Below are 27,024 nucleotides of genomic sequence, written 5' to 3' on the forward strand. Positions count from 1 at the left end.
CGGTTCTYGTTTAGTCCGTCAGAACTCCTGCTTTGTTTAAAACTTAATTTATTCACACAAGGAAGCAAAATAGACAAAAATGCCCATGTAGAAGCTAGCTTTCAATTTCTGATTTGATATTTTTTATGTTGTACAGAGCTACTGCGATGTGCATGTTTTTACACCCTCCTATGATAGAGAAGCATTTGAGTATTTTAACATGTAGCCCAAATTGTGTCCATTTCTGATGCAATATATTATTATTCCTTTATTGTGAAATTGACCTCCTTATCACGGCACTTTTTTAACATCAGTGTTCATTTTAGAGCCTTCTGTCAATATTTGTAGGCCTAGATGACTGAAGACAAATATTGTGTAATAATATAATTATATATTTTCGTGTATTAGATTGTGTTTATTAAAGTTTCTGTTGTAAACCAGCATTCTGTGTGAGGAATAGCCATCATAGGTCTCTGTTCAGGCCTGTGCCAGCATTAACCGTTCCATCAGCAACCTGAGAAAAATCTCCCTGATGATAAACTCATCAGGGCTTCAAATTGTGCTTCAAAAATAAGCACAATACAGTTTATTGTGCTTCTTTTTTTTTCTTAAAGGTGTCTAATGGTTGGAGTGCAAATCCACCCTTAACATTAATGTGTAAGACGAAAACCAGAAGAGAGAGGCTACTTCAATAAAATATGAGAAACATTCAAACATCCAGGTGTCACTGCATGGAGCAGGGCTCAGTTTTGTGAAGGCGTTGGGTGGATGTGTGTTGATAAACGCTTGCATGTGAAAACCATTTTTTTTCACATTGACTTTTCTTGAGGAACTTGGACTGTAGACCCGTTCAGCTTTAAAATGCCCCTTCCAGCAACTTTAACCTCCCTCAGTTCGATCCTTACTCTTTATCAATARCACCACATACACGGATTTGCAACTGTTTTCTTGCCATATGGTAGATCTTTGCATTTTAAGTGCTATAGGCCAGTATTTGCCTTCCGGGTTATTCTCTTGCATATTACCTCTTGCTTAAAAATAAATCTAAAGATTTTTTTTTCACTGTGTTAGAAAGATGGAAGAAAAATGACAGAAAGTTGTTCTGAAAAGAAATATTTGTATATTTGTATTGTTAGTTGCTATGTTTGTATAAAGCAAATGCTTCGTGACAGCTGAGACACTTTTTATTTATTTTTTTCATTTTTTTAAAAGTGTTTGTTTTATTGTTCATCATCCAAATTTTTCAAAGTGATAAAATGTGCCACTGCTCCCTTTTGAACCATTATTCCTCTGGTTGACTTGTAGATTGTCCAAAGGGAACTGAACCGACATCGCGGGCTTGCAGATTTGGGTATCAACTAAATGCTGCAGTGTTGCGCTCCCTGTAGATTCAAGTTCTCTCTCTTGGATTAAAATCCTGTTGAATTTTTTTATTTTATTTTATTTTTTAAAGTTTCTTTTATTCGCAAATGCATCCTGCAACCTTTGTCAGTGGAAGTTGTCGTGGAGATCTTGAATGTGTTCAAAATGTCCAAATTTGACTGAGCTTCTTTCACTGTGAATGTGGCAAGTGCAGGAATAAATAGAAACACTGGCAGTTTACACCTGTCACCTGATAACCAGGAACGGGTGGAAAAAAAAAACATGACAGGCAGCAAAAGAATAAGAAAGACACTGCAGAGTGGGTTGGGATAATAGATTTATTATGACAGGCAGTGATAGGCAAAGGATCAGAGACAGACGGTAAGAGACTTTTAAAAATGTCAGATTTGGAGCAGATGATGTGGAGATTTTAGGCGACAGAATAGTTTTTTTTTTAAAGAACAGCAGATCAACCTTTGTGAGTCGATTGACTCAACGTGTCTGCCATCTAGCACTTTCAATGTCAAAGGAACAACTGATGGAGAAAAGGAGGACGCATTCTCTYGGTGTTGGTTATCTGGGAACTTGAATACATTACATATGTTCGGCATTAGTCGTTTATGTAGCCGAGAGACCAGTGTGTCAGAGATTTGGCATGAAAACACAAAGGTAATAAGAGAACTAGTTTCAACACATTGCATGAACACGAGACAAATTCATCTTCTCTCYGCTAAACCAGAGGAGAATCCTTTATGCAAAAGATGGAAATCCTCATGTTCATAGTGGAGATTTTGTTCTAGAAGGTGAGGAATTTCCACAAGCTGAGATTCAGAGTAAATGAATAAAAAGGCACTGATATATGACGTTTAAGTTGGTACTATATTGAATGYTTAAAAATTGCAGATTACCTTCATTATAATGAAAAGGTTTAGATTTTATGTCTGGCAAGTATACAGAAGATCAAAAGCATATTGTAACAGGGATTGTTACGTCAGTGTGTTCATGTCTGAAGGACTGGATTTTTTTTTTTTAACAGCTGACCTTTAGAAATGCATATCTATTAAAACTTGAGCCTGCATAAAAACCTTTATTTTGCATTTCTTGCAACCTGCATATGAACTCCTCCTCATCAGAAAACCAGGTGCTCTATGCCAAAAGAAATGAGTAATTTCTATTTAACCTTCCAGAATTTTCCTGCCTCATTTGACTGACGGAAGCAAAAACGAATACCATCAGCAAACTGAGTGTAATTAGTGGTCACTCAATCTTGTAAACTAATTATTTTCACACTAGATTGTTTMAGCTGAATTATATTTATTGTGTGATACAAGCATCTCTTTATATGGAACATTGAGTTTTGCTTTTTGTTTTTGAGTAAAAATGTTTTTAGCAGACKGTGTGGAGTGTGTCCAGGGTACACACTCCACATTCATATTTTTTTATTTTTTGCAAAAGAGACCGGAATGCCACATGGGACCCAAAACTAGATGTGAACAGATGGAGRGGGGTCATTGTCGCCAGGCAGTCATGGTTTGATTCCCCTCTGAAAGTGTGTTAAAAATGTTGAAATGAGTTTAAATTTGTCGTCTGTTTATCTTGGCCAATTGTCACGCGATCTGCGGAGTGGTACTGCTTCTAATTCAATCCAGTCAGCCACACCGCCACCCGTTTCCCCTCTGCACAGCTGCTCTCGTCTCCTGCTGCTTTCTGTTAATGGAGATATCACCTTCTCTCTCCCCGTTCTCCTCTCTGTCTTTGTTGTCCTTCTCCATCCACTCCACTTTCACTTGACTTCTTTCAAATCCTTCAGCTGTGCTTCTTCATTTGCGCACTCACCGAGACTAATCGACACCAACCCATCACTGTGAGCACTCTGCGACTTATTTTTTTGTGCAGAAACTAATCAGTCATTGTTGATTATCCATGACACGTTTTCTACCTCCCGCTCCCAACATGCTGCTCCACGGCAAATAATTCCTAATGTGGGATAAAGTGGGAAAGGCAGACCAGAAAGAAAACAAATTAAGTTTATTACCGAGTGTAATTTTGGAGAGCATGAAGACAGAGTTTCATTCAGCACGACCTAATATTTCCTTGCAGTGTACACTAAATGTTCTACCCTAAATAGTTGAACTGTTGAAGGCRTAAACCACGTTTATGTTCAGAAACCAATTAACCCTTTCATGCATGAATTATGATTCTTTGTGTCAGGATTTTCTTTTTCTCAAAATTTTTGGTTTGATTTTCTTAAGGCATAAAAAAGGGTAAGAAAAAAATTTTCGTAATTTTTTTTTTTTTTTTTAAGGTGATCAATTGTAATTTTCTCCAAATACGAAGTTATTTGAAAAATACATCAGTAGTATTATTTTTAGGGGTTATCTGATGTCACAATATTTTTTTTTATCTGCAAGARTTGTCAGCAGTCGAAGGAGGGACCGGGTCGGTTGGCTTTTTGTATGTCGGCCATATTGGATTTAATAAAAATAATTTCTTGCATTTGCAGCTGATGGMCAGCAGTTGATAGTGTATTTTATGATGCATTAGTGTCCACTTCAGTGGTCTGTGTGCATTTATAACATAAAAATCCACAAGAAGCAGAAGAAAATGGCTTTTAGATAGCTGTCCATTGTAGTGGCCACTATGCATGAAAGGGTTAATCTCTTAATCTATCTTAAACTGATTTTAACTATGAATTATTGACCTTTTCATTTAGCAATGTGGTTTACAAATAAAWCTAGAATTATAAAAAAAGCAATGGGAACTGGTAATCAGTGTWATCAAAATARATATTATTAATAAAAGTAAGATCWATTTACTAATTTAATCAAGCTGAATAAAGAAAAGTCAAATAAAGTGCAGAGATGTGAACACTAAGTCTTATTACCATTATTACCTAAAGTTAAATAAAGATCCCACATCTATCAGAAATTTGTTGATCCATTAGAAGTCTTAAGCGAATTTTGATTCGAATCTCTGCTTTAATCTGAGATGGGAAGGAAAAAGAAAAGATGATCTCAGAGTTTAGGAACTGGTGGGGATCCGTCAACCTTCAGCAGCAGAACTAAAAAAAGAATCGAGCACATCAGCAAAATCAGAATGTTTTCTCACTCGTGGGAAGCTGCAGGGCCTCTCCAGATGTGTGGTTTGACGCCCCCCTGTCTTCAGCTTGGCTGATGGGGAAATTATGGCACAAACGGCAAACGTTCAATAAGGTCACTCATACAAAAAAAAAAAAACACTGCTGGCTGTGGATTAGGTCTTTAGGATGTCTTGGTATTTGTTCACCTCTGATTCTTGACCATTTTATATATAAAGAGATGAGAAAGCGTTAGTGAAACTAGTCCTGTATCAATATGATCTGGTCCGATGCAGCGGACAAACTTCTCACCGGCACCTTCTGTTCTCTCTTGCAGCTCGTCAATCATTTTCTCCTCCCCCTTCAAACTTGTGAACTTCTTATAGTCGTTCCTCTTTGCCATGATTGTTTACTATTATTTTAAGCCACATGTATGACAAAACACCGTGACGTGTACCGCAGCGGGAGGGTTTCCTCAGGTGCGTCTTGTGGACCTCGAGGGGTGTGTGTGTGTGTGTGTGTGAAAATACAATAAATAATCAGGATGTACCACCACTAATTAATAACTAAAGTTCTTACCGTTTGAAAGCTTTTTGGATTTCTGTTTTAATTTACYAAGTAAGGTTTGATAAGTGCTAACATTAAGACAATCTGTGTGGAATAAATTAATTGGGCAAAACCTAAAATTTAGCCGAGGGCATTGTGAGAAAAACAGTCAAATTAAAAGACAAAAAAAAAAAAACTCACTGTGATACTCAGAAAAGGACACTTGGATATGGTACAAAAGAAGATCAGAAGAAGCTTTACTGGTSGGAGATAACATCCATAATTCTTAAACTAAATGTCCTTATCTAATAAGTGTTACTTTGATATCTACTTTTCTTTGTGGCATCGGTTTTGTAGTAATTTTGTAGCTTTGGGCCTTTTGCTTCAGAGTTGGGATTCAGTACTTTGAGGATGTCGTGTTTTGGTTATTTCAATCRTATCACATATTGTGCTGGATGAAAGCAGAGCAGAGATCCATGTCATTATCACTATTTTTGAACGCTGATAACAGATATTCATTTCAGAATCGGTGTGATTTTCCGTGACGACTCCTCCCATGTCCCTTCTGCAGTTTTCACATTTTCTACTCCCACTTCTCAAAAACACCACATCAGACAATTAACTCCCTGCTCTCTACTCAACACATTCGTTCTTTTCTTGGCTTGTGCAAATAAATGTTCCCTTCTCTGTGTTCTTACCTTTTTCCTGCAGCTATTTTTCCTTTATATTTTTTATTATTTATGGCCACGACCGTCTAGTCTAAATCACACTCGTGCATCTGAGCATCATGTCCTTAGGCGCTTCTGAATAATGTCGTGCTGAAGTTGTTTTTCCCGTAGGCTTATAGACTGAGCTATGCTATCTAGAAGTATGGGACGCCAATTATACACGGCAGCGTTTTCTCTTGCCTATGCCGGTTTTGATGTAGTCAGCAGGAAGGAAATGAAAAAAAGATTTGTGTGGTGTCCCACTGCAATTAGGCCACATCTGTGTTTCAAACACAGCCTTTTAGATTGGAAAGCTACCAGTGGACTTCCTTACATAGGACTGTGCATAAACTCAAATTAAATCAACCTTTCTAAAAACTAATTGTCTTCACAACTGGGGGTTTTAAGTCTTTTAGTTGGTGGAGATCAGAGTTTATGGACCCTTTAATGTGTTGAGGTGGTGGGGGGGGGGCACAATAAATTATTATCTGCAAATCTTATAATACAGAGAAATGGTTCTGTATGGGAGGAATAAATGTTCTGGGAATAAACCAATGGTCAACTCTGACTTAGATCTGCCTAAAGGGAATTTAAATGAAGCGTTCAAATGTGCTTATTTTTTTACACCACTAACTGGATCTTTCATTTAAGCTGTGGGGCTTTAAGTTTATACTCATAGCTCTCATGGCTCTCATAGACGTTCTGAGAGATTTAGTGTGTGTGTTTGTGTGTGTAAACTGTTGGTTTCTTCTTGAATTGTTCCTGTGGGGCAGTGATATTTTACATTATTATTTGTGGGTGTTAATTTTGCTTCCCTTTACAGTCCCTCGCCAAACTCTAATGTGAATGTAAAGAAGTGCATAGGTGAAGCGTTTTATGTCAGGTCAGTAGTGTATTCATCGACTGCAGGTTTGTAATGACATCTTGTGAGGAGTTCTGATTGCTTTTCTATTTAGCAGACACAAAGCTACGATACTGCTTAATTGCTCCTCTCCCAGGCCTACAAGATAATAACTTCTAGTTGTTAAATGTGTCATAGACTTTGGATAGTTAATGTTACCTAATATTGAACACTGCATTACCATGATTAAGGCCTTTGGACCACGTGGGCCTTTGTGCCCTTTGAACCTTTTCACATTTTGTATCATCACTGCCATGCATAAATGAGAAGTGGAAAGAAAATGAAACAAGCCTTTTTTCTCTCTTTTTTACAAATAAAACATAAGTGTGAGGAGTCCTCTGGTTCAGCATCCTTTACTCTGACACCCCAAAATGAAGTCCGGTTTAATCTATTGCTTTTAGACCAGTGGTTCTTAACCTGGGTTCGATCGAACCCCAGGGGTTCGATGAGTTGGTCTCGGGGGTTCGGCGGAGATAAAGACACACTTGTGTAAAGTCGTGATGACGCACCCCGCTTTGCCGTCACTTGCTGCAGAGGATCACGTTACATCGCTTAGCCAATCAGAGCTGCGGAGGAGCACTGATTGAAGGAGCTCCACTCTCAGCATGGATTTGAACTTGTGTCTTTAATTACTTCAGCAAAGCTCAAAGTTTTTACTGTAGCTTTCGGTGTATTTCTAAATCTGCTCCTTTTCGGGGTTGCTACTGCCTCTAGTGGCGTGGGGGTGGTAGCACAACTAATATAATTACATTACTAAATCAGAATACCGCAAAGTCTTTATTATTTATTAATTTTTCATTCTCTTAAGAATGTAGAGCTAATTAAATGATCTAAACAAGATCTTAAAGTGGTTCCAGTTTCTCTCAATGGCCAACCTGTTGAAACTGTTTCAAATTTTAAATACCTTGGGTCGTTCCTGGACAGTCAGCTCAACTTTGCTGAAAACACTGACTATATTTTGAAGAACTGTTCTCAGAGACTCTACCTTTTAAGAAGAGTTAGTGATCTTGGGGTGACCCAACTAGACTCTAATTGGGTCACCCCTATGTCTTGAATTTCTTGGGGAAAAAATCATTTTATTTATCACTTCAGAAGGGTTCAGTGAATGCGCATATGAAACTGGTGGGTTTGGTACCTCAAAAAAGGTTAAGAACCACTGGTCTAGACGTTCCCCATTTAGGAAATGGTCCATTTGTGCACTTCATTAAAAATACAACTGYAGGCCTAGTAGGCTTTGTTATAACACAGCAGACAGGTCAGAGATGAGGTAATATTTCCAAACACTGTTCGGTCCATAATCTGAAAATGGAAAGAATATAACATACTGCATATCTAAGGAGAGCCATGTTGATACAGTCCATCACCATGGAGACACCATCCCCATCATGAAACATGATGGTGCAGGGACGCTTGGATTCAGCAGCTAAATACAAGACCATACTGAGCGAGGTTCTGCTGGGGGTTTACCAGAGCTAAACCCCCAGAGCTACAATAATTTTGAATGGCCCAGTCAAAGTCCAGATCAAGTAGCATTCATCCTGGCCCCTGCATCTGTGTGATCGGTCAGTATGGGCTTTTAAGCATATTATGACAATCTTGCATAGTGGATGTGACATGTATGCAATCATACTGTGTTAAAAACATCAGAGACTTGACATTCGCCTTCATTGCCAAGAGGTAATGCGTGTCTGTCTTTTTTTAAAGTTGACTATTTTAAAGCTAAGCTTTTCAATTTGCTGGCGATAAACTTTTGTTCCAACTGTGGTGTGGAAATGATCAATGCCTGCAATGTGTTCATAATTAACCATCTGCACAGTGCTGTAGTCATTTCTGTTTCTTTCTGACAGCAAACACCAACTTCTAATGAGTTTAGTTGAGAATGTTTCCAGCATAGAAAACTTGGACTGATTGTGACCGTCATATCCGCTCACGCTGTGCTTAAAACCGCTACACACACAGTCCTTTTAGCTCTTAAGCTGCCATTAATTACTGTTAGAAGTACGATATAAGAGTCTGCGATTACCACTGAAGCAATTATCACCTCCTAAACAGAACAAAAGGCTGTGAACCGTCCTCATCGCTTTAAGTGCTAAAGAATATCAAAAACACTTCTTCTATATGGATATTTAGCTTTAAAAGCAAGAAAGGTTTTTTTTTTTATTTCACTTCATTAGAGAAACCAAGTATTATTCTATAATATTTGACACACTTTATGACAATAGGGCACTACTTTTGTCAGGTTAAGATAATCAGCCTGGGAATGTTTTGTGCGGGGGAGGGGGGGAAGTTTCAAACATTTGCGTAAAATGAAAATGCGTTCAGTCAGAAATAATTGGATACAAGTCTATACTTGTTCTGTTAATGAAGCTTGTGTTTAGGTGGCGAGACGGGATGTTCTATCTCTCGAGAAAGAAATTGTATAGACTTGAGACAAAACCAAAACTAATTAGCATGGATATGGAAAGTGTTATTTATAAATCMTAGCTCAAGTGCGTAATTTACAGGGCGGTCAAATGTGTTGTTTTTAATCGGCCTTTATGGCTTATTTTATATTTAATTCACGATATAGACCAAGCTTTCCTATGTTTCATGACGCTCCAGCAATACGAGTATAACAGTATAAACTAAGGCTAATAGCAAACCTTTAAATGTTTTCAAATTTAGATTGAAATTTCACAATTTTGAAATGGAACAAAGATGATGGATGGTTTTGGGATTCTTTCACAAACGTCTAGAAAACTGGGATATGCATTTGCAGGGGAACCATCAGGCTTCTCCTGCAGTAACCAGTGAGAGGTTTTCAATTCAAATCTTTCTTACTTGTTTAGGATTGCAAAGTGGGAGGATGAACGTCTGCCCCAAGCTCCTGTAGAGTACAGGTTTTCTTTCTGGATTACCAGCAAACATCCTTGACCAATACTCCCTGTCCCTGTAAAAAAAAAAAAGAAAAAGTATCCCCACAGCGTGGGGATACTGTGTTTTGCTGTGTTCTCCTCACTATTCTTTAAGCATGTGGACAACTAATAATTGTTCTGCCAACATAATCTTTCACCTGAGTCATGGCTCTCTGCAGCTCCTCCAGAGATACAATAGGTCTATTCGTTGATTCTGATCAATGCATTCAATTTGCAGGTCAAAGATGGAGCTTGAAACCATGAAAAGTCTAAAACGTTGAATGTTGTTTCATAACCGAACCCTGCCTTCGACTTCTGCACTTCCTGATGTTGTTTGTCCACTAATGTCCTCCACCATCTCACACCTGACRTATCTTATATTGAAACTAAATTACACGTGGGTTTCATTTTTCATTGCAAGAGTGAGGGGTGTTGGATAAAAATGCTTTCCACACTGTTCATATTTTTATGCGTGAAACATTTTGAAAATCATATACCTTTTTTACCTCTTCCAATGATAGCCTGAGTTTGATCTATATATATATATATATATATATATATATATAAAATACATTTTTTTTATTGCCGTTGCAAAGGTTTAAAAAGTGTGAATAGTTTTGCCAGGAGCTGTATGAAAGGCCCTTCAGACAGAATCAACCTTTCATCTCTGACTGCCTTCCATTATTATCTCCCACTCTTGACCCAATATCCATCCTATCCTGGCCTCTTCTCTGTTACTTTTATCACACACCCTTTCTTCTCTCTGCACTTTCATTTGCTTCTGTCATCTTGCTGCACATTTTGAACTGTGTTCTCCATTTCCACATTCAGCTGAGAAGCAGTCTTGTACTGAGTGTGAGAGGGTTAAAGTGCACACGTGCGTGTGTGCGCGTGCATGTGTGTGTGCGCGTGCACGTTTGCACAGGTTTCATTACAGGTAATTCTGCCGGGGCACAGGGAGGTCACCGTAGATTCACACATGCTCTGTCTGCTTCATGACTGGTCGATGGTAGGTTTTGTCATTATTCTTTTAAATGACTAAAATATTGATGCGCCCTGTTGGATAGTTTTTCTCTTCATTCTTAGTCCTGTGCTACTGATCCACTCTTTCTTTGCTGCTTTTATCTTTATTGGTGCACATTTTCCTGCTAATCGCCCTCAGTGAGCAGCAGAGTACAAGTGTAGCACCGAAAGGTCATTTCTAACTACCTGGTTTATGTTGATGTTGACCTTGAATCATGTTTGGATAGATCCTAAATTTTTTTTTCTTTTTTTTTTTTTTTTTTTTTTAGATTTTTCCAAATCACACTTATTGTTAAAAAAAGACCCATCAGCTTCAAATTATACTACAAAAATGACACAACAGAGAATTTCTTATCTAATACTCTATTCAGTGCCTGCCTTGCAAAAATATTAAATGTTCATTTTCAGCAATTTTCACACTACATTGAACTTTATCTGTTACTCCTAAATAAAATATAGTGCAATCAATTAGAGGTCCTCTAATTAGTAAATAACATGTATTTTACTCATTTATAAACCCAGCTTGTTCTGTGACAGACTCGGAGAGTTATTGGAGAACAAGCGGCGTCACAAAGACTGAAAAACGCAGCACATAGGTCAGGGGGTAAAGCTGCAGAGACATTTAATTACAAGTTGGGTTATAAAACTCTATCCCAAGCTTCGAGCTTCTGACGCTGCTCTGTTCAGTCCATCAGCAGAAAAACTGTGGCACAAACTGAAAACCTTCCAGGATCAAAAAGTGACGTCGGGCAACAAGAGCATTAATCAGAGGAGCAGCCAAGAGACCCGTGGCTAAGAGGAGCTGCAGACGTCCACAGCTGAGGTGGGAAAATCTACTGACTGGAAAGCCATTAGTGGTGTACTTCACAAATTTTGCCCTCATGGAAGAGTGGGAAGAAGAAAAACCTTTGTTGGAAGAAAACCAAAAATAGTCCTATTTGAAGAAAATGTACTGAAGATGTTCTGCTGAAGCGTCTCCCGTAATGGATCTTTCTGGTGTACATGCATTATGCTGTGTGTGAAGGAACACTAACAATGTACCAATATCACCATGGATACAAAAGCCAGGAAACAACTCCAACCATAATGGAAGAGAAGAAGAAAGAGGCCAGTTTAAGCTTCTTTTCAGCCCTGGAAGAATGGCCTCTGTTCAAATTACATTTTTGGTTTACATAGAAAACGTGGAGGAACATCACCCTTAACCAACACTGACGTCTTATGCAGAAACAGGGAAGTAATGGAAAATTGTCGAAAACTTATCTGCAAAAGATTTTGAACTTGGGCAAATGTTCCCCTCGATAACATCAACCAAAAAAAACAACAACAATAAAACGAAACATAAAAAGAGTTGGTTTATAGCTTATATTAAAACATATGTATGCGTTTCGTCAAAAGGTTTCAACCTAATTTCAATCAGGAATCTATGGCAAGATTTACAAATTGATGTTCACACCAGCTCTAAGTCCACTGGAAAAAGTCAAAAATATCAATGTCTTCGTATTAGACATTTCAAAAGGCCTTTTAGCTGTGATTTAGCTGTGAAAGGAGGTTTTCTCATGACTCGGTGTCTAAATCCAAAGATACGTTTTTCACATCTTTGTCAAAATTTTCGAAAGCCTTGCATCGTTGTCCTCCCACTTCACAATTACGTGAAAGGTGAAAAAGTTGAAAGAGTCGGTACTTTTGAAAGGCACTGTACTTTCCCCCCAAACCCCCATTTTAAATCCTTTCTTTGAAAGCGGTTTGACACATTTATTGGTTTTTGACTTCATGGGGAAGTTTTCTATTCAGGCTTTAGGCATCACCACCCATAAATCGACACTTATTGTTGTTTGCTTTTCCACTGCGTTGGCCTGGTCAGTGAAAAGGACACTTTGTTTCTCTTATCAAATGGAAACTAGGAAACACACACAGTAGGAGCAGTAGCGTGGTAGGCTTGAGGACATGACCTGGACACCGGAATGAAAGGATTATTTGTTTCTGCACAAAGAGTTTTTCAAGCCTCTGCATGCTGATATTTGATCCTACACAAACACACYAATGCTATTTACTAGAAATCACTGTCCTGTTTCCTTTTTTTGTGTCTACATTAGTGTCATATCAGATTTTATCCATAGCTGTGTTCAATATGCTTTTAGACTGTTTGCTAAGTGAATTGGTCTCATTCAATGTGCAGTCTTGTGCTCTAATGGCTGCAGATGTTTTATATAATGGCCAAAGACAGAATGTGTTTTTCAGCAGAACTTGTAGTCTTTTTTTTTTTTTAAGAATAGGATGCTGTCTTAATGGATATTATTAACCACAGTAGCAGCCTGGCTCAAGACTTGGGATCATCTGGCTTGTCTGAGGCCAATTCTATCATTTGAGTCTAGACTGATGTATTTCCGTGGTTGTCTCATAACGGGTTTGTGCGCATGATGCCGTCGCTTCTTCACGTCTCAAAATGGCACCTGCACACAAAGCGCAGAGGAGCCAGAATGTGTAAGTGTCTTAATGACTCAGCAGCAATTCATGGAGGGGGAAAGTAAATAAGCTTAAATAAACAAAATGTAATTAGCATGAAATATTGGCCACTTGGTGCACAGGCTAGAAAGGCTCATGCATATTTATACATGCTCATGCATATTTAGATTCAAAATATCAAGTTGGGGGGGAAAAAGAAAAATCATTTGCATTTTTTTTTTTAATGACCTGTTAAAAAGGTTGTATTCTTTTCKAATCAGTTGAAATTACAGCAATCTTCTTGTAATTGCTGAGCAGCTTTTTTGCAACCTTTGGACAACGATGAGCTTTAAGTTTGATGTTGGAAAGCATTCTCACCATTGCCCCGTATCTTCAGATTCAACCTGGACTCTGGCTTGGCTGCTCAAAAAATGTTAAGATATATTTATAAACTGTAATTTTAGAGACTGAGTCCCATTGTGAACAGATAAGTGGGTATATGGTCAGGCTGATGATCATGGTTGCAGGATTCAAAGAAGTGTAAAGCAGAAACTTTTCTAAAAAAGGAAAAACATACTGGATAACCTTATAGAGAGCTTTAAATGTTCAAATCAATGCTTGGTTGGAGAGAAAGTCTATGGAGTTGCTTAGAAATGAGAGTGATATGATGGGCTTCAGGTCACAATGCAGGCAGCAAAGCTAACAACCACTTGGACTTTATAGATGGACTTGTGGGGCAAGACAGAGAGCAGAGAGTTACAATAATCAATACAAGAGGTGAAAAAAAAAGCCTCAATGGGAGCAGCAGACTCACCGAGTGTGAGAAACGGACAGAGGCAATGCTTGAGTAAATGAAAGTAGGCAGGCTGAATACGGTTATTGGTGTGTTTTTCTAAAGAGAGTGTGTCAGTGAGGGTGAAACCCGGAGTCGCATCTCTGAGGCGAAACACGGAGTTCAGGAAATTTTCCAAGAAATTAGCGAGATAATCCAAAACCTCATGTGCTGAAACGCATCACAGCTGCAAGTATGGGATGTTGTTAAAGTTTTTTAATCTTTAAAGACGAGTAGTTCAATACTTTTGGCTATTTGATGTAGGTAGTCGGGTCCTCCACCTGCCCATCTGYCCATTATTCTTATTTTTTTTAATTTCAAGTAAATCTATTGGATTTTCTTTTTGGATTCTTTGGATTAATCATATTATAACTGTTAAGAAAACAGAGAACAAGCAGCTGTTTCTCATGAATGGGTGATTTGTTTTTAGTCTTGAGTCAGTTTGTGAGGTGATTTGAAAACTGTATGTAAAACTGCAGCAATATTTCATTTGTCTTTACATAATCTGCTCTTCTAGGGTTTTTTTTCCCCCTCTGTCATTCTATGCGGGCTTTCTTCCATTTTTGTTTTATTGAGTTCAGTGCCATGTTGCCAAGGAGGTAAACCTTTAAATGGATCACTAATGAAGTTCGTGCAACGAGAAGCGTTTTGGAAATAGTTAATTTACCCAATCTGATGAATGCTTTCCCCAGAAACGGCACTTTTATTAGACTCCCCTTAATGAGCCACAACTCTGCTGTGTCATCCACCAACCAATTTGTTTGTAATAAATGTAGGACCTTGTGCTGAAAATGAAACGGAGAGCAAAACGGCACTTTTCMRTGGGACKCACGTAAATAACCGAAGACATCTTTAAGTGTACAGAAAACACCACGGTATGTTTTTTTTGAGTAGCTGGCGGAGGCATAAATGGCTTTTTCAATACATACAAATTTTCATGCATTTTATGGTTGTTACCTTACTTTAACATTATCTTGGTTTTTGAAGAGTAGCTTTTAGAAGATTGTTCCTCTTCATTYCACCTCTGCCTTTTCACGGAAGTTACTGACGCTGAAATGTAAATTGAAGAAGGCTGGAAGGACGAGGTAGATGCCGTAGTGGCAGTGCAGAATAAAAGTGATGCACTTCGAAATGCACCACTGAATCCTCCATTACAAGTACAATATTACAGGTGTAGCCTAGAGATATCTTCATTTCACTCGAAGACAGACCACTCTTCTCTTTCCCCTCTCCAGCTGAGACGACCCATGCTGGGTACTGCAGTGCTTCTCATCTACCACATGTGCATAATGGCTTGTATAATGTCTTGGTGTTTCTTTTTTCTTCCTTTCACTTCATATTAACCACTATGGAGTCTCTCTGAGTGTAGCAGGATTCAGATAAGGAGGTGTCTCGGTGAATTCTAGCAAATGTGAATGAGAATTGCAATTGTTTAATATTGTTTTTGCCATCAAAAGCCCAATTCCCTCAATAATGTCTTTGTTTTTAATCATTCAAATCCAATAAAATTCAAGAATACACTCTATTGATCCCAAAAGGAAATGAAATAATCACGATGAGCCCACCACTCTGCCTGAGATTTAGGATCTTAGTCATTGAAATCTACGTCAAGTGTGTGCAGAAGTACTGCGAAAGTCTGTCTAATTGGCCAAGTATTATAGTTTGCCAAATATTCACACCACACTTTTCATATTTTTATTCATAAAAAGTGTTCAAAGGAATGTCAAATTTTCCTACTTTGTGCTTATTCATCTCATAGCATGTCTGTAAAATCCATTATGTTTGTGGTTAAAACATGACAAAAGTGCTAAAACAAACGAGGTTTGAGTAATTCAACATCTTAAACGTAAAACCTGTGAAATCTTATCGTTGTTTGTCTGCAGTTATTCCGGTTTTCATTTCATCGTTGCGACCCTGTCCTTTGAGTGTGTTGATGGCTTCTGGGGAAAACGGAATAGTAGGACAAAAACCGCCAAARTTTTACGCAGACGGATGAAAAGCTATACGAGAAGGCTTTAGGAACGGTTTRKTACATTTTAAATCGCTGCCAGCTGGACGTGTCATCTGCTCATTGGCATGAGACAAAGAGATCCTCTTCAGTGGATTAGAAGGTCAGGGTGTCAGACCGGTTCCCCGCGGAGCGCGACTCTTGGACACCAGAGATGATGCGGTCTGTGTGTGTATGTGCGGGCTCACCAAAGCACACGATATCCACATATGTTCATGTGGCTTGAGCATAAGTTCCTGTGTGTTAGCTCCCGCTGTGAGGAAGTTTAATTTAGAGCACATTACATTACACTAGATTCAATAAGCACATGTTTTCATCCAAAGGGACTTCACAAGTACTAGAGGGACGGGAGAGTTTAATATCCAGCCTGTGAACATGCAGATTTAGGAATGCGGGGAATCGGATCACCTCCTGAGCTGCAGTGGCAGTATTCACTTTGTGTGTGATGGTGGGTCTCTGGTTTATCCACCCTACAAAMCAAGGGTGGTGTTTGAGTTGACCATTTTGTGGAAATGGACAAAGAGGAGAGAAAAGGGGCCAACAAAAGAAAAAAATAGTACGTATTTACCGTGGAAAAAAAAAAGTGCAGATGGTAGAGGAAGATATGCAAAGGTTCATAATAACACAGATCTAAAAACAGAAATGTGTTTGTTCAAAGTGTCGCACTGTGTTTGTGGTAAACCTCTCGTCAAAATAAATAATCAGCGAAACTCTCAAAAACCAAAACTAACTGGGCATAAAAGCTTTCTTTTTGAGATCAACATGTTTTTCTCACCTATATTATTATTTACATCGGTCGATGAGACAAAACATAAAAATGGAAGAGACGCTGTTGTTTATCTCATTCTTTCTTCTCCTTTCACAGTCAACAAGCACAAGCCGTGGATAGAGACCTCCTACCATGGAGTGATCACAGAGAACATGGACACGGTGCTGCTGGACCCTCCACTGGTGGCGCTGGACAAGGACGCCCCAGTTCCTTATGCTGGTAGGGAACCTCAATCCCAAATGGCAAAACACTCGGATATGTGCAGTTTATCCAACCGGCAGTCATTTTTCTTACATTTTCACACAATTTATTGGTGCAGAAAGCAGGGTGCTCTCACACGTTTCCTCACTAACGCACTCAGGACCTCGACAAAGATGCCATAGCTCTGTGCTCGGGCAGCTGTAGCAGCTTCACACCACAGGACAAAAACAGATGATCCAGCAGTTCTCTGTGCCCACTGCTTGTCATGGAGCGTGAATTTCATTTATCACATGCAGACGTGTAAAACAAATGCTGTATTTTTTATTTATTTTTCAGAAAGGGAGCATTTTTTCTCACCATGTAACAGGACAACCCTACAAACAAACAAAAAAGAGGAAAAGAGAAAAGAGAGAGTGAATCCTTTTCACTTCTAAGACCAAATACAGTTTTATGCTGCGAGAAGATTCTGGGTTCAAATCCCAAAATGATTCTGTGTGGAGTTTGCATGTTTTCTACCATGTTATATGTCATCTTTTACAAAAGCTGTGTTTTTTTTTTTTCACAGCTTCAGCATACTGATGTAATGTTTGTCCGATAAATATTTTTATCGCTGCAGTAGACGGCCGCATCTGACGGATACCGCCCAAGATGCTGCAGGTCACAGAAACGGCTGGAAGCATTGAAATGGCAGAGAAAGAGAAAATGAGGAACTCTGTGTATTTATCACAGCTAATATCACATTTAACAATGTTATCCCAGTTGCTGGATTTTCATTTTGTTCAACCMTATGTTCACTTTAGGTTTCATTAACCGAAGAACTGGTAAGGAAGAAAAGCGAAAATGAGCTGAAAGCGGGATAAACTTTGATATTTGTATTTGAGAAAGATAAATGTATTTCTGCATCTCCAGTTTATGTTAAAGTAAGAGTTGTACACAAACTTTGCTGATCAAATGTTATTTTTCTGTCTGCTGAGCGTGATGTGGCATTTCTGTACGACGTAACCTAGACGTCTTACAGCATAATCGATTATACTTTATTAGCCTGCAATACGTTTTTAAAAGCGGATATCGCAACCCATTTTCTGAAAACCCTCCTCAGAGCTGCTGTTCCTTTCCGCTCAGATGGGCTTACAATGATTTGCAGCACATTGTTTTACCTGGTAAACAAATCTGCGATGCACTGAATGTTTAATGACACCACAACAACCAGGCTGACACAAGGGAAAATTTATTTTAGATGCTTCTCTCAGTGATTAACATGTGGTTTGTTTGCTTGAGAAGGTCAGCGTTGGTGAGAAATCACCCGGGAGAGAGAGAAAAAAAACAAAACAGAAGCGTCTGACTGGTGATATTTCTCTCCTTGAATGTTTTTTATTGCTTGTGGTCTAATGAATGAAACCGGCACAATAGCTTCCAAGGAGACGGAAAAAATGGCCGTAAAAGAGCAGCTCCGTTCCAATTTATCTTCCTTGGCTTACCCTGTRTTTTGTACAAACACCTCCATCCACTCCCCACCTCAACCCCACACAATCTAACTATTCTGTCACATTTTTATCTGGATCTCTACCCTCATTTGTGCCTTTTTTTCCCTCCCCTCCAATCCTGGCACCACATTCCCTCTTCCTGATTCCTATAGTCCTTTTTCCTCCTCTCTATCTCAACGCATTGCTCCCAGCGAGCCCATATTCAGCCAGTCACTTAGATTATAGACRCCCTCATCAATCCTGGTTTTGTTTTATGGCAGGAAGGAGTGGGCTATCCTTCTGGCTCCACATTAATTGCAGAGTGAGAACACAGATGAGAATTGTTAAGCAGTTTCTGCAGCTTTTATACAGCGCCGTAAAAGATTTTTGCTCTCTTCCAGGTTTTATTCTGTTATTGGATTTTTGGCGCACCAACATCCATCCATCCATCCATCCATCCATTTTCTGTACACCCTTGTCCCTAGAGGGGTCAGGAGGTGCTGGTGCCTATCTCCAGCTAGCGTTCCAGGCGAGTGGCGGGGTACACCCTGGACAGGTCGCCAGTCTGTCACTGGGCAACACGGAGACAGACGGGACAAACAACCATGCACACACACACTCAGGACACAGCACACCTAGGGAGAATTTAGAGAAGCCAATTAACCTGACAGTCATGTTTTTGGACTGTGGRAGGAAGCCGGAGTACCTGGAGAGAACCCACCAYKCACAGGGAGAACATGCAGAAAGACTCTGGGAATCRAACCCAGAACCTTCTTTCTGCAAGGCAACAGTTATACCAACTGTGCCACTGTGCAGCCCCGGTGCACCGGCATGTTTCAAATAATCATTAAAAAAAACAAAAACAAAGGAACATATTCCACGAGGATAACCTGAGTACACATCAAAATGTAATTACTTCATTTATTAGGAGAAAATTACATTGTAAAAAAAACTACAAAAAAATAAATTGCTTCCATGTTAGATGAATGAATTAACTTTAATTAACCACGTTTTTGCAAAGACTCTTAAAACTACCAGCATGCACTGTGAATTGGTGCTATATAAGTAAACTAAATGAATTTTTGTTTTTGCTGCTCGATTTCTTTGTTTAAATTATGAGAGATGAATCAAGGATGTGCACTGAACCTGCAGCTTCACGCTCTTCTTCCCAAGTAAGTAACTGAAAGGGCAACAAATTTAATTAATTTACACGGCTATTCAATTTGCATGAATAATATTCTTAAACTATTTTTTTTGTCAGCTATGGTGGGTTGATTACCTAATGATCAAAATTATGTATATTTGTGAATTTGTGAATGAGAGCAGGTGTTTTGGCAATTCAGGCAACACTGCAGCTTTAGGGTGGATTTCTTTTTAATTTTATGTCAACTAAATGCAAGGTAAATGTGGCTACATGAATGAATTTGTCTATCTAGTTCATCTTATGAAACAAAATGGAGAAAATCCAGAAAAGGAAAATACAGTTTTTTTTATTTTTTTGTTTTGCTGTTTCCTTTCTCCTGTAAAGTCCTTTTTTTTCTCTCCTAAAGGCCTTCTTCTTACCAAACATTTTATGCATATCCTCTTTACTCTCCATTGCCTTCGGCTGCGTCTGTCCCTCCTCTGCCACAGAACATTTCACTTTGATGTAAACAACCAACACTGCGCCTACCGACAGAAGCACAAAGGTGTGTGGGTCGAGGAGCGCTGCGTGTACCGATAGTCTTCTCAATCAAAAGTAGCGTGAGCAATGGTGGCTTAGGGCTCCAGGGGGCTACAAGGCAAACAGACAGTTTTGTTTGCTTATTCTTTATCTCAAGGCCACAGTCAACAGGCACCAATACTTTTCCATTCATCATACTACCAGAAAAATGTCCTATGGTACATTGTTTCCTCTGGACACACAGAGGGTGGAAGAACAAAAGTACTCTAAGAAGAAAGGGAGAATGGATAGCTGAGGGGAACCGGGGAGACAAAGAGCTGTTGAGTGTAAGTGGAGGATGTTATAACCAGCTTCTTGGAAACGACTCTTATTATTCTTGTAGGGTGTTTGTGTGAGTAGCATGTAATTTTCATGATTGCACAAACATAGTTATGATTCTGAATCGGTTTTTGACCCTTTTGTCTCCTCCCCCGTGTACTTGAGATGAAGATCATCGCCTGCACTCACCAATCGAGACTCGGCCAACATGAACCAGACGTCGAACGAATAATGGGTAATTTACCCATAAACTTCTTTCGCACAGCGCCCCTCAAACCGGATCTAGTAATTCCTTTAATTTGCTTCAGCATCATTTGGGAAAGTACTTGCATAACGAGAAGGTTGAAGGTTTTCCACTTTCTTATCCCTCCAGAAACCTTTTAAGAAACCTTAAAACAAGGTTTTAAGAAGCTGCGGTAGGAACACAGATAGAGATCCACTCCTGGCTGATTTGATTTTCTGGGTTTTGGACTATTACACAAAAGAGAGGGGTAAAAAGTTGATGGGTCTCAATATAAAATATCAAGATTGATCCCATGCATTCTGTTAAGTTTATGCCATCAACTTTTTTCTGATTTTATTAATCCCAAAACCTGCAGCTGTGTTTAGTTCTGATGCATTTAAAGAACTGGAGAGCTGGGAATCTGCATTGCAAATTAGCTAAGGCTGTAAATGTTATCGTGCTTGATATAATGAATACTAAGCACTTGTCCCCCATTCAAAACAAAACATCCAGAGAGTCTGAAAACAAACTATTTAATTTTACATTTTTAATTAGGTTTTATCCATCTTTTGTTTTCAGTTTAGTGTTAGAAAGCTCTATGTCAAATTTGTAGTATGATCAGAAAAAAGAGATTGCCACTTGCTTGGGAATGTAGCACTGGTGTAAAGATATTAAAATCTGCGTTTAACTAGTTGAAGAAAATTTGTGGCAATTGGTAAAAAAACAAAACAAAATGTGCATGTAGAGGTTAATTTCTGATCTGGTCTTTGAAGGATTTTGTACTTTTAGAAGAACAGACGCTCTCAGATCATAACAAACAGGTGTATTTGTACCGTGTGACGGTCATTCAGTCGAGAAACATAAATCTGTTAAATCCAGTCAGTTAGTTGGAAACTCCAAGCTTCCCATTACTATGAAAGTTGTACGGCATGTCCTCAGTTTTAGAAATGACTTTGTAACCATTTCCAGAATGACGGCGCTGTTTTGTGATGCTTCTTCAGATCATTCATCTTGTCAGAAGGTTCTGTCCAGTCAACCCTCGACTCCAGCGGTCTTGCTAATGAAGTCGCATCCAAAAAGCGGTCAATAAATTTTTATTTTTATTTTTTTACAACACCATACACAGGAACATTAATCACGCAACACTACTACGGGAGTTCAGTCATGCAGATTTATGCTTTGTCTTTTAACAGAAGTAATGACAAAAATTACTGCYGTACAAGTAATGAAAAATTGAGACTTGGTCACCACCTGAAAAGATGAACACGACGGCGGAATAAGCGAGAAAAATGAACGTAAAAAGGGAAATTAACTGCATGATTGCATAACGGAACAAATTCACCTCTGATCGCAGAAACACTTTTGGCTCATCTACAAAGTCATTTATAGCCAGTCTCCCACTGCCARGTCCCACTGTACCGGCTACACTGCACCGAGGTGAAAATAGCTGAGAAGCTAATTACACTATAGGACCCAACAAAGCAGAAACTGTGACACATTTCAAAGAGAATGGAGTAAAAGAGGAAGTGGAATAGAGAGGAAGAAATGTTTGGGGGAGGCAAAAAAAAAAAAAATGCTGGCGATGTGAGAGGAGGAGATGAAAGAGTGAGACAAAGGTAGACCAGATAATGGGGATGTGCAGTGTGTACGTGTGTAACAAGGAGACGGAGAGAAGTGGGGAGGAAGATGATGTGATGGATCATCAAAGGATAAGAGAGGATATTGAAGCGAAAGTCTGATCAAACCAGGCTGGTGTCTGTTTCTCTGCCCTGAGGAGAGGAGGAACATATCGCTGTGCCTGGCTGCCACTTCGCCCCCTCTGCTCTGCTCTCTGTCCTCTTTGCCTTTCTAAAGTGCTTAAATTTCTGCAGTGGGACYGCCGTAGTTTGCAGGTTATGGATYGGCATGTTGCAGCGCAAAACAGATGCAATCATATGCTCGTTTGAGAGCTGATCTCTATCTTTGTGAACAAGGTTTCTGTTTTGGTTGTGCAAAAAAAAAAAAAAAAAAAAAAAATTTGAACATTAGATCTGAATATCTTCCCTTCACTGGAAAGAATCGGGCACTTCTGGGACTCCTGCTAAATGTGTGATGAGGGCTTAAGTTGTTTATTATTCCAGATCATTTTCAAAGAAAACACACGCCAGTGATAGAAGTATGAATCAAATTCATGCAGCGTACATAGTAAGGACACAGTCTCACGTCGTTATGATGTTTGTGGGCCATTGTTTGTGAAGTAAAAATGAGTTGATCCAGAGCCAGGAACAGACCAACCTGAGCCAATGAGATGAGCAGTGAGACAAAGGACCAGCAGAGCATCACCAGGGGAAACCACCATTATCTTCACCATTATCTCTAAAGATAATGGTGAAGATCCAGTGTACTGAAAGGATTCATTAAAAAAAGGTATCACTGGTAATTATTTTTAGTCTAAACATAAGTCAAAGACAATTTTTTATTTTTTTTTTTGTTTGCATATGGCTATTAAACAAATTGGTTAATTACCAAATACGTTGCAATGCAGCGACTGCAAATTAGAAAGGATCATTTAAATGAGTTTTGATCTTAGATTTAATCCCCACCATCTATCAAAGATGTTAGAGACATAATATCTGGATGTCAGAAATTCTCCAACATTGTTTTTTTTTTCTCTCTCCGTTTTTGTTGTCATTCTTATATTTTGAATTGGAGAACAATAACTTTAGTTGTAACTTTGATTAAAAAGATAAAAGTTCAGTTTCAAAGTTTCTCTTGTAATGGATAATAAAAGGAAGTAARAAAATAAAAGTGATTCACTTTTGTCGTTGAACAATTTCCAACTTGCTTTTATTATTTTGAGCTTGTAAATCCTTGAAGAGGAGTTGGACCACAAAACTGTCTCCAAATGYACACTGGCTGGTGGATTGCTAAACAGGTAGGGTCAGTGGTGCCATCTGCTAATTAGCATTACTTGTAACACAGCAATGAAAGTAAAATGCTGTGTGAGATGAATGAATAAGCRAGTCCGCAGCCATATAATAATGGAACGCTAGATATTGCGGATACAGCCAATTAAAAACAAGTTATTTAATAAATGTACAGGAATGCACTGTCATGTCAGACAAGTTTTCCAAAGCCGATCGACGCAGGTCCGTTCCTTATGCAATTTCAAACCACAAGTTTACAGCTCTGCATGGTAATGAGTTTTTACTGAGTAAGGAAAGGCAAAAAATGAACACATTTATTTTYGATCTGTTTGAAATGAAAATCTTTCAGAAATGAAGCCAAACTTCCACATCTTGTCAGACTAGTAGCTGTTTGCTACTGATGAGCGGCTCTTGCGTGTGATTCCTCTGACGCAGCTACTGAAATCTTTACTCTTTAATGCRCTTTATGTTACTTCTGCTGCCTTGTTTTTWACTGGCTGATTAAAGCATCCACCTKAAACGGCAGCAATTGTTGGGCCACCTGTGAAAATAACAGTCCTACCAACACATTTCCCTCTACAAGCTTTGAAGAACGCCTGTATCATGAYGTCACAACAGCTAATAAAATGTTGGGGGTTTTTTTAGATGATTTTTAAGATATGACCTATGGAAAGCTTACAATTGTGAAGGTAATTTGAGAAATTGTTATAAATACATGTGAGTATTTATTGGGGTGAATTATGCTTACTTGGAGCTCAGTAGCCTTTTGAAATRTTTTTTTTCTCTCCTTAGAATATGGCAGTGCTGGTTGGTAACCTTGAGCCTGAGTTACATCCTGCCACTGGTTTATGTTGTCTAGTGTTTTTAAACCATTTTCTCAGAAAACTAAGAAGAATGTTTCGTGAAGGCTAGATTCTGTTTTGACCTTGGTTTTGAAATGTGTCGGTAACMAGCCTTTTCTGAAGAAGCTGTAATTTATGATGGCATAACAATAAGTTATTTATTATGTGAGYGGTCTAATGCTTATTCACATTGTATCCTGGACCAAAGCTAAGATTGTTTAATATATGGCTGTTAAGAGAAATGGTTTAACAGCCATACTACTTTTAGTAGATTTTACTGTTATTTTGCTTCCTGCAAGCGTAGTTTGGATTTCACACACCTGCCATAGAGAGAGTTTACATTTTATGCAGCAAGTTTATTTTCTGTACTGTTTTCAATTCAGTGGTCCTCTAAAAGTTGGGTCAGATTTTTATAGTACAACTCAAAATTATGTACAAAGTTTGGATTTATATTTAAGAGCTAGAGGTGGATTGATAATGTTAGATAATGGTATTTATGTGACATTGAGAATGCCCCTTCTTAACATGAATTAGTCATTTTGTCATATTTTTGTGTTGTTTCCATCAGTCACTTTAGCTTGACCTGCACATTTTCCTCAGCTTGTTAGCGTAGCTCTCTCTTTTTTTAGCTGTTTGTCTTAAGAAATGTATTTAAGTGACTTAAATGAGTGTGTGTGTTATTTTAGACAATTATTTTCCATCCTTTCATTTTTAAATCAAATTTCGCTTTTAATCAACGGCGGCATCCAGTCTCTCCATTGCTGACTGTTGCGTTATTCAGTGTTATCTAATCTTATCTTTGTCTAATAATACCTAAATAGCTACATGTGCAGACTTGAATTAGTTTTTAAATGAAAACCACTGGCAAACATTTAAACCTGATTCTTTTATTTGGCGGGAGTCACCTTTCCCCTAGGTAATTGGGTCTGTCTTGACTCCAGGACTAATTACACATCCAGTAATGCCGGGCTGAAGCTCTATTGTCAGTGTTTTGTCCAATCGCTCTCGGCGTCAGACAACCTCTTAGCCTATGATTGATTTTATGAAAGACCCAATCTGTTCTGATATTAGCCTACTGCCCCAWTTTTTGAAATTGCATTGGCTCTTTCTCTCTTGTCTTGACACCGTGGGTATTTCCATTTTTTTCTTTTTTTTATTTGTGTGTGTTTTTCTTAAACTTACAATAAGCTAAGGCTGTGGGTATTTTGTGACACTTACAAAGCAATTCATTCAGGTTTGCTGTGTCTATATTTTAAACATTTAAAATGCATGTAAATTTTGCTAAATAAAACTGACAATGCTAGCTAAAAAAATATCCATCCCTCGTTGCATTCTAAGAATTATTTTTTTTCATATCTGTGTTTTTGGTAGATGGACACAAACAGTGGGTCGCTACTTTTTTTTTTTTTTTTTAATAACAGATGCATCTGGTTCTCAAGGACAAGCAGTGACCCTGGGCCTGATGTGAGCTAAATTGACCTAACGTGATGTGCAGTGAAGAGCTCCTCTAACAAATCCAGATCATCTCTGTATTCTCCTTTCTCTCCCCTTTTGTCTGTGTGACGGAGGCTTCAGAGCCTCGACGGGCTGACGGGTCAATTAGACGTCAATTTCCATATATTCCTCAGTCCATTTGCCTTATCCATTTGAGCATRAAAAATGATTATGAGCCTTTTTGACCTGTGCACCATATCAATGCTGCTCAGACGACTTTATCCTTAATTATCTGTGACCCATTCACCCTTAAAACCTCCGATTTCCCTCCCCGTATCTTTATCGTTKTAATAAAGTTAGACTCCTATTTTTTTATTGGCTCTCATTTCCATCCCAGACTCTACTCGCCATAAAGCCCAGCAAAGCTTTATAGAGTAGTCACTCYTCCCAAAAAGCTTATGGAGTCCTTTTAACATAACAACTGGCACGACATCACACCCTATTCTTCTTCAAGTCGATGCAGAAACCTGAAATGCATCGCTCCTCAATATTTCTATATGTTTTTGATGGCGTTGTGATTTGTATTTGTTGGTCTCCAAGTTAAGCTGCAGCTGCACATTTAACTGACATTTTAGAGTTTATAGTACAGCTACAAGTTATTGATCTGCCTGAAACAATAATATTTTCATGAATGCTTGCCAACTCTAACTCTTTTGTGGTGAGGTACCATTTTCAAATGTCTCCTATGTTATGACTCAGACTGAGCTAAAGTCCCGCTAAGCAAAAATGAAGCCTTATGTCCCTGGTTTGATGTTTTTATCTATTAATTTATCCTGAAGGATAATGTCTGATCATTGGTGTGTGATCTAAAGCTTAAACCTAATTGAGTTGGGAAATGTATCAATAATCTGAAGCACACAAAATGGTCCACCTTTAAATTACATACAATTAGTGTTTTGGAGTGACCTTGTCTGGACTTAAATCTATTTTGCTTTATTCTAAATCTTTAAAAAAAGCAATGTTCATTTTTACTCAAACATATACCTCTAAAAAGTAAAGTCAGACAAACTAATCATTTTGATTGGTCTCTTAATTTTATTCATACCAATACAACAATCGAACCGGATATATATTTTTTTCTCTCGTAATTTGATATTTAGTTTTCACCGAGGGTTTCGATCATCTCTGAAGTGGCCCAACATGATCTGACAGCTGTGCGAGTGAAATAAGATGTTTCTACATCTTCCCCTGCCACCGCGCGCTCTTTCTGCTCCACAGACAAAAAGAGGGAGTGTTCGGTTTTTCCAGGAGTGCCAGAACATTTGAAGGGCAATTTCAGTCGAGTGACAGAGTAATGGATGAAGGCAGCCAGAGCCATCAGTCAAGTGCCGAACAGTACCAAGTCAAAGTTCTAACAAACACCCAATCTTCAGTC

The 27,024-nt window shown here is 38.6% G+C and overlaps 1 protein-coding gene across 1 annotated transcript in view; it reads left to right on the forward strand.

Moving 5' to 3' along the window:
* The window catches only part of LOC103479345 (calsyntenin-2-like), a 162,088-nt gene that overhangs the window by 53,635 nt on the left and 81,429 nt on the right, over positions 1-27,024 (forward strand). The window contains exons 2-3 of the mRNA XM_017309868.1: positions 16,636-16,758; positions 17,077-17,165. Of these exons, the coding sequence (XP_017165357.1) occupies positions 16,636-16,758; positions 17,077-17,165 (212 nt within the window). The remainder of the gene's footprint in view (positions 1-16,635; positions 16,759-17,076; positions 17,166-27,024) is intronic.

Source organism: Poecilia reticulata, linkage group LG17 (genome assembly GCF_000633615.1).
Source record: "Poecilia reticulata strain Guanapo linkage group LG17, Guppy_female_1.0+MT, whole genome shotgun sequence".
Taxonomy (NCBI): Eukaryota; Metazoa; Chordata; class Actinopteri; order Cyprinodontiformes; family Poeciliidae; genus Poecilia; species Poecilia reticulata.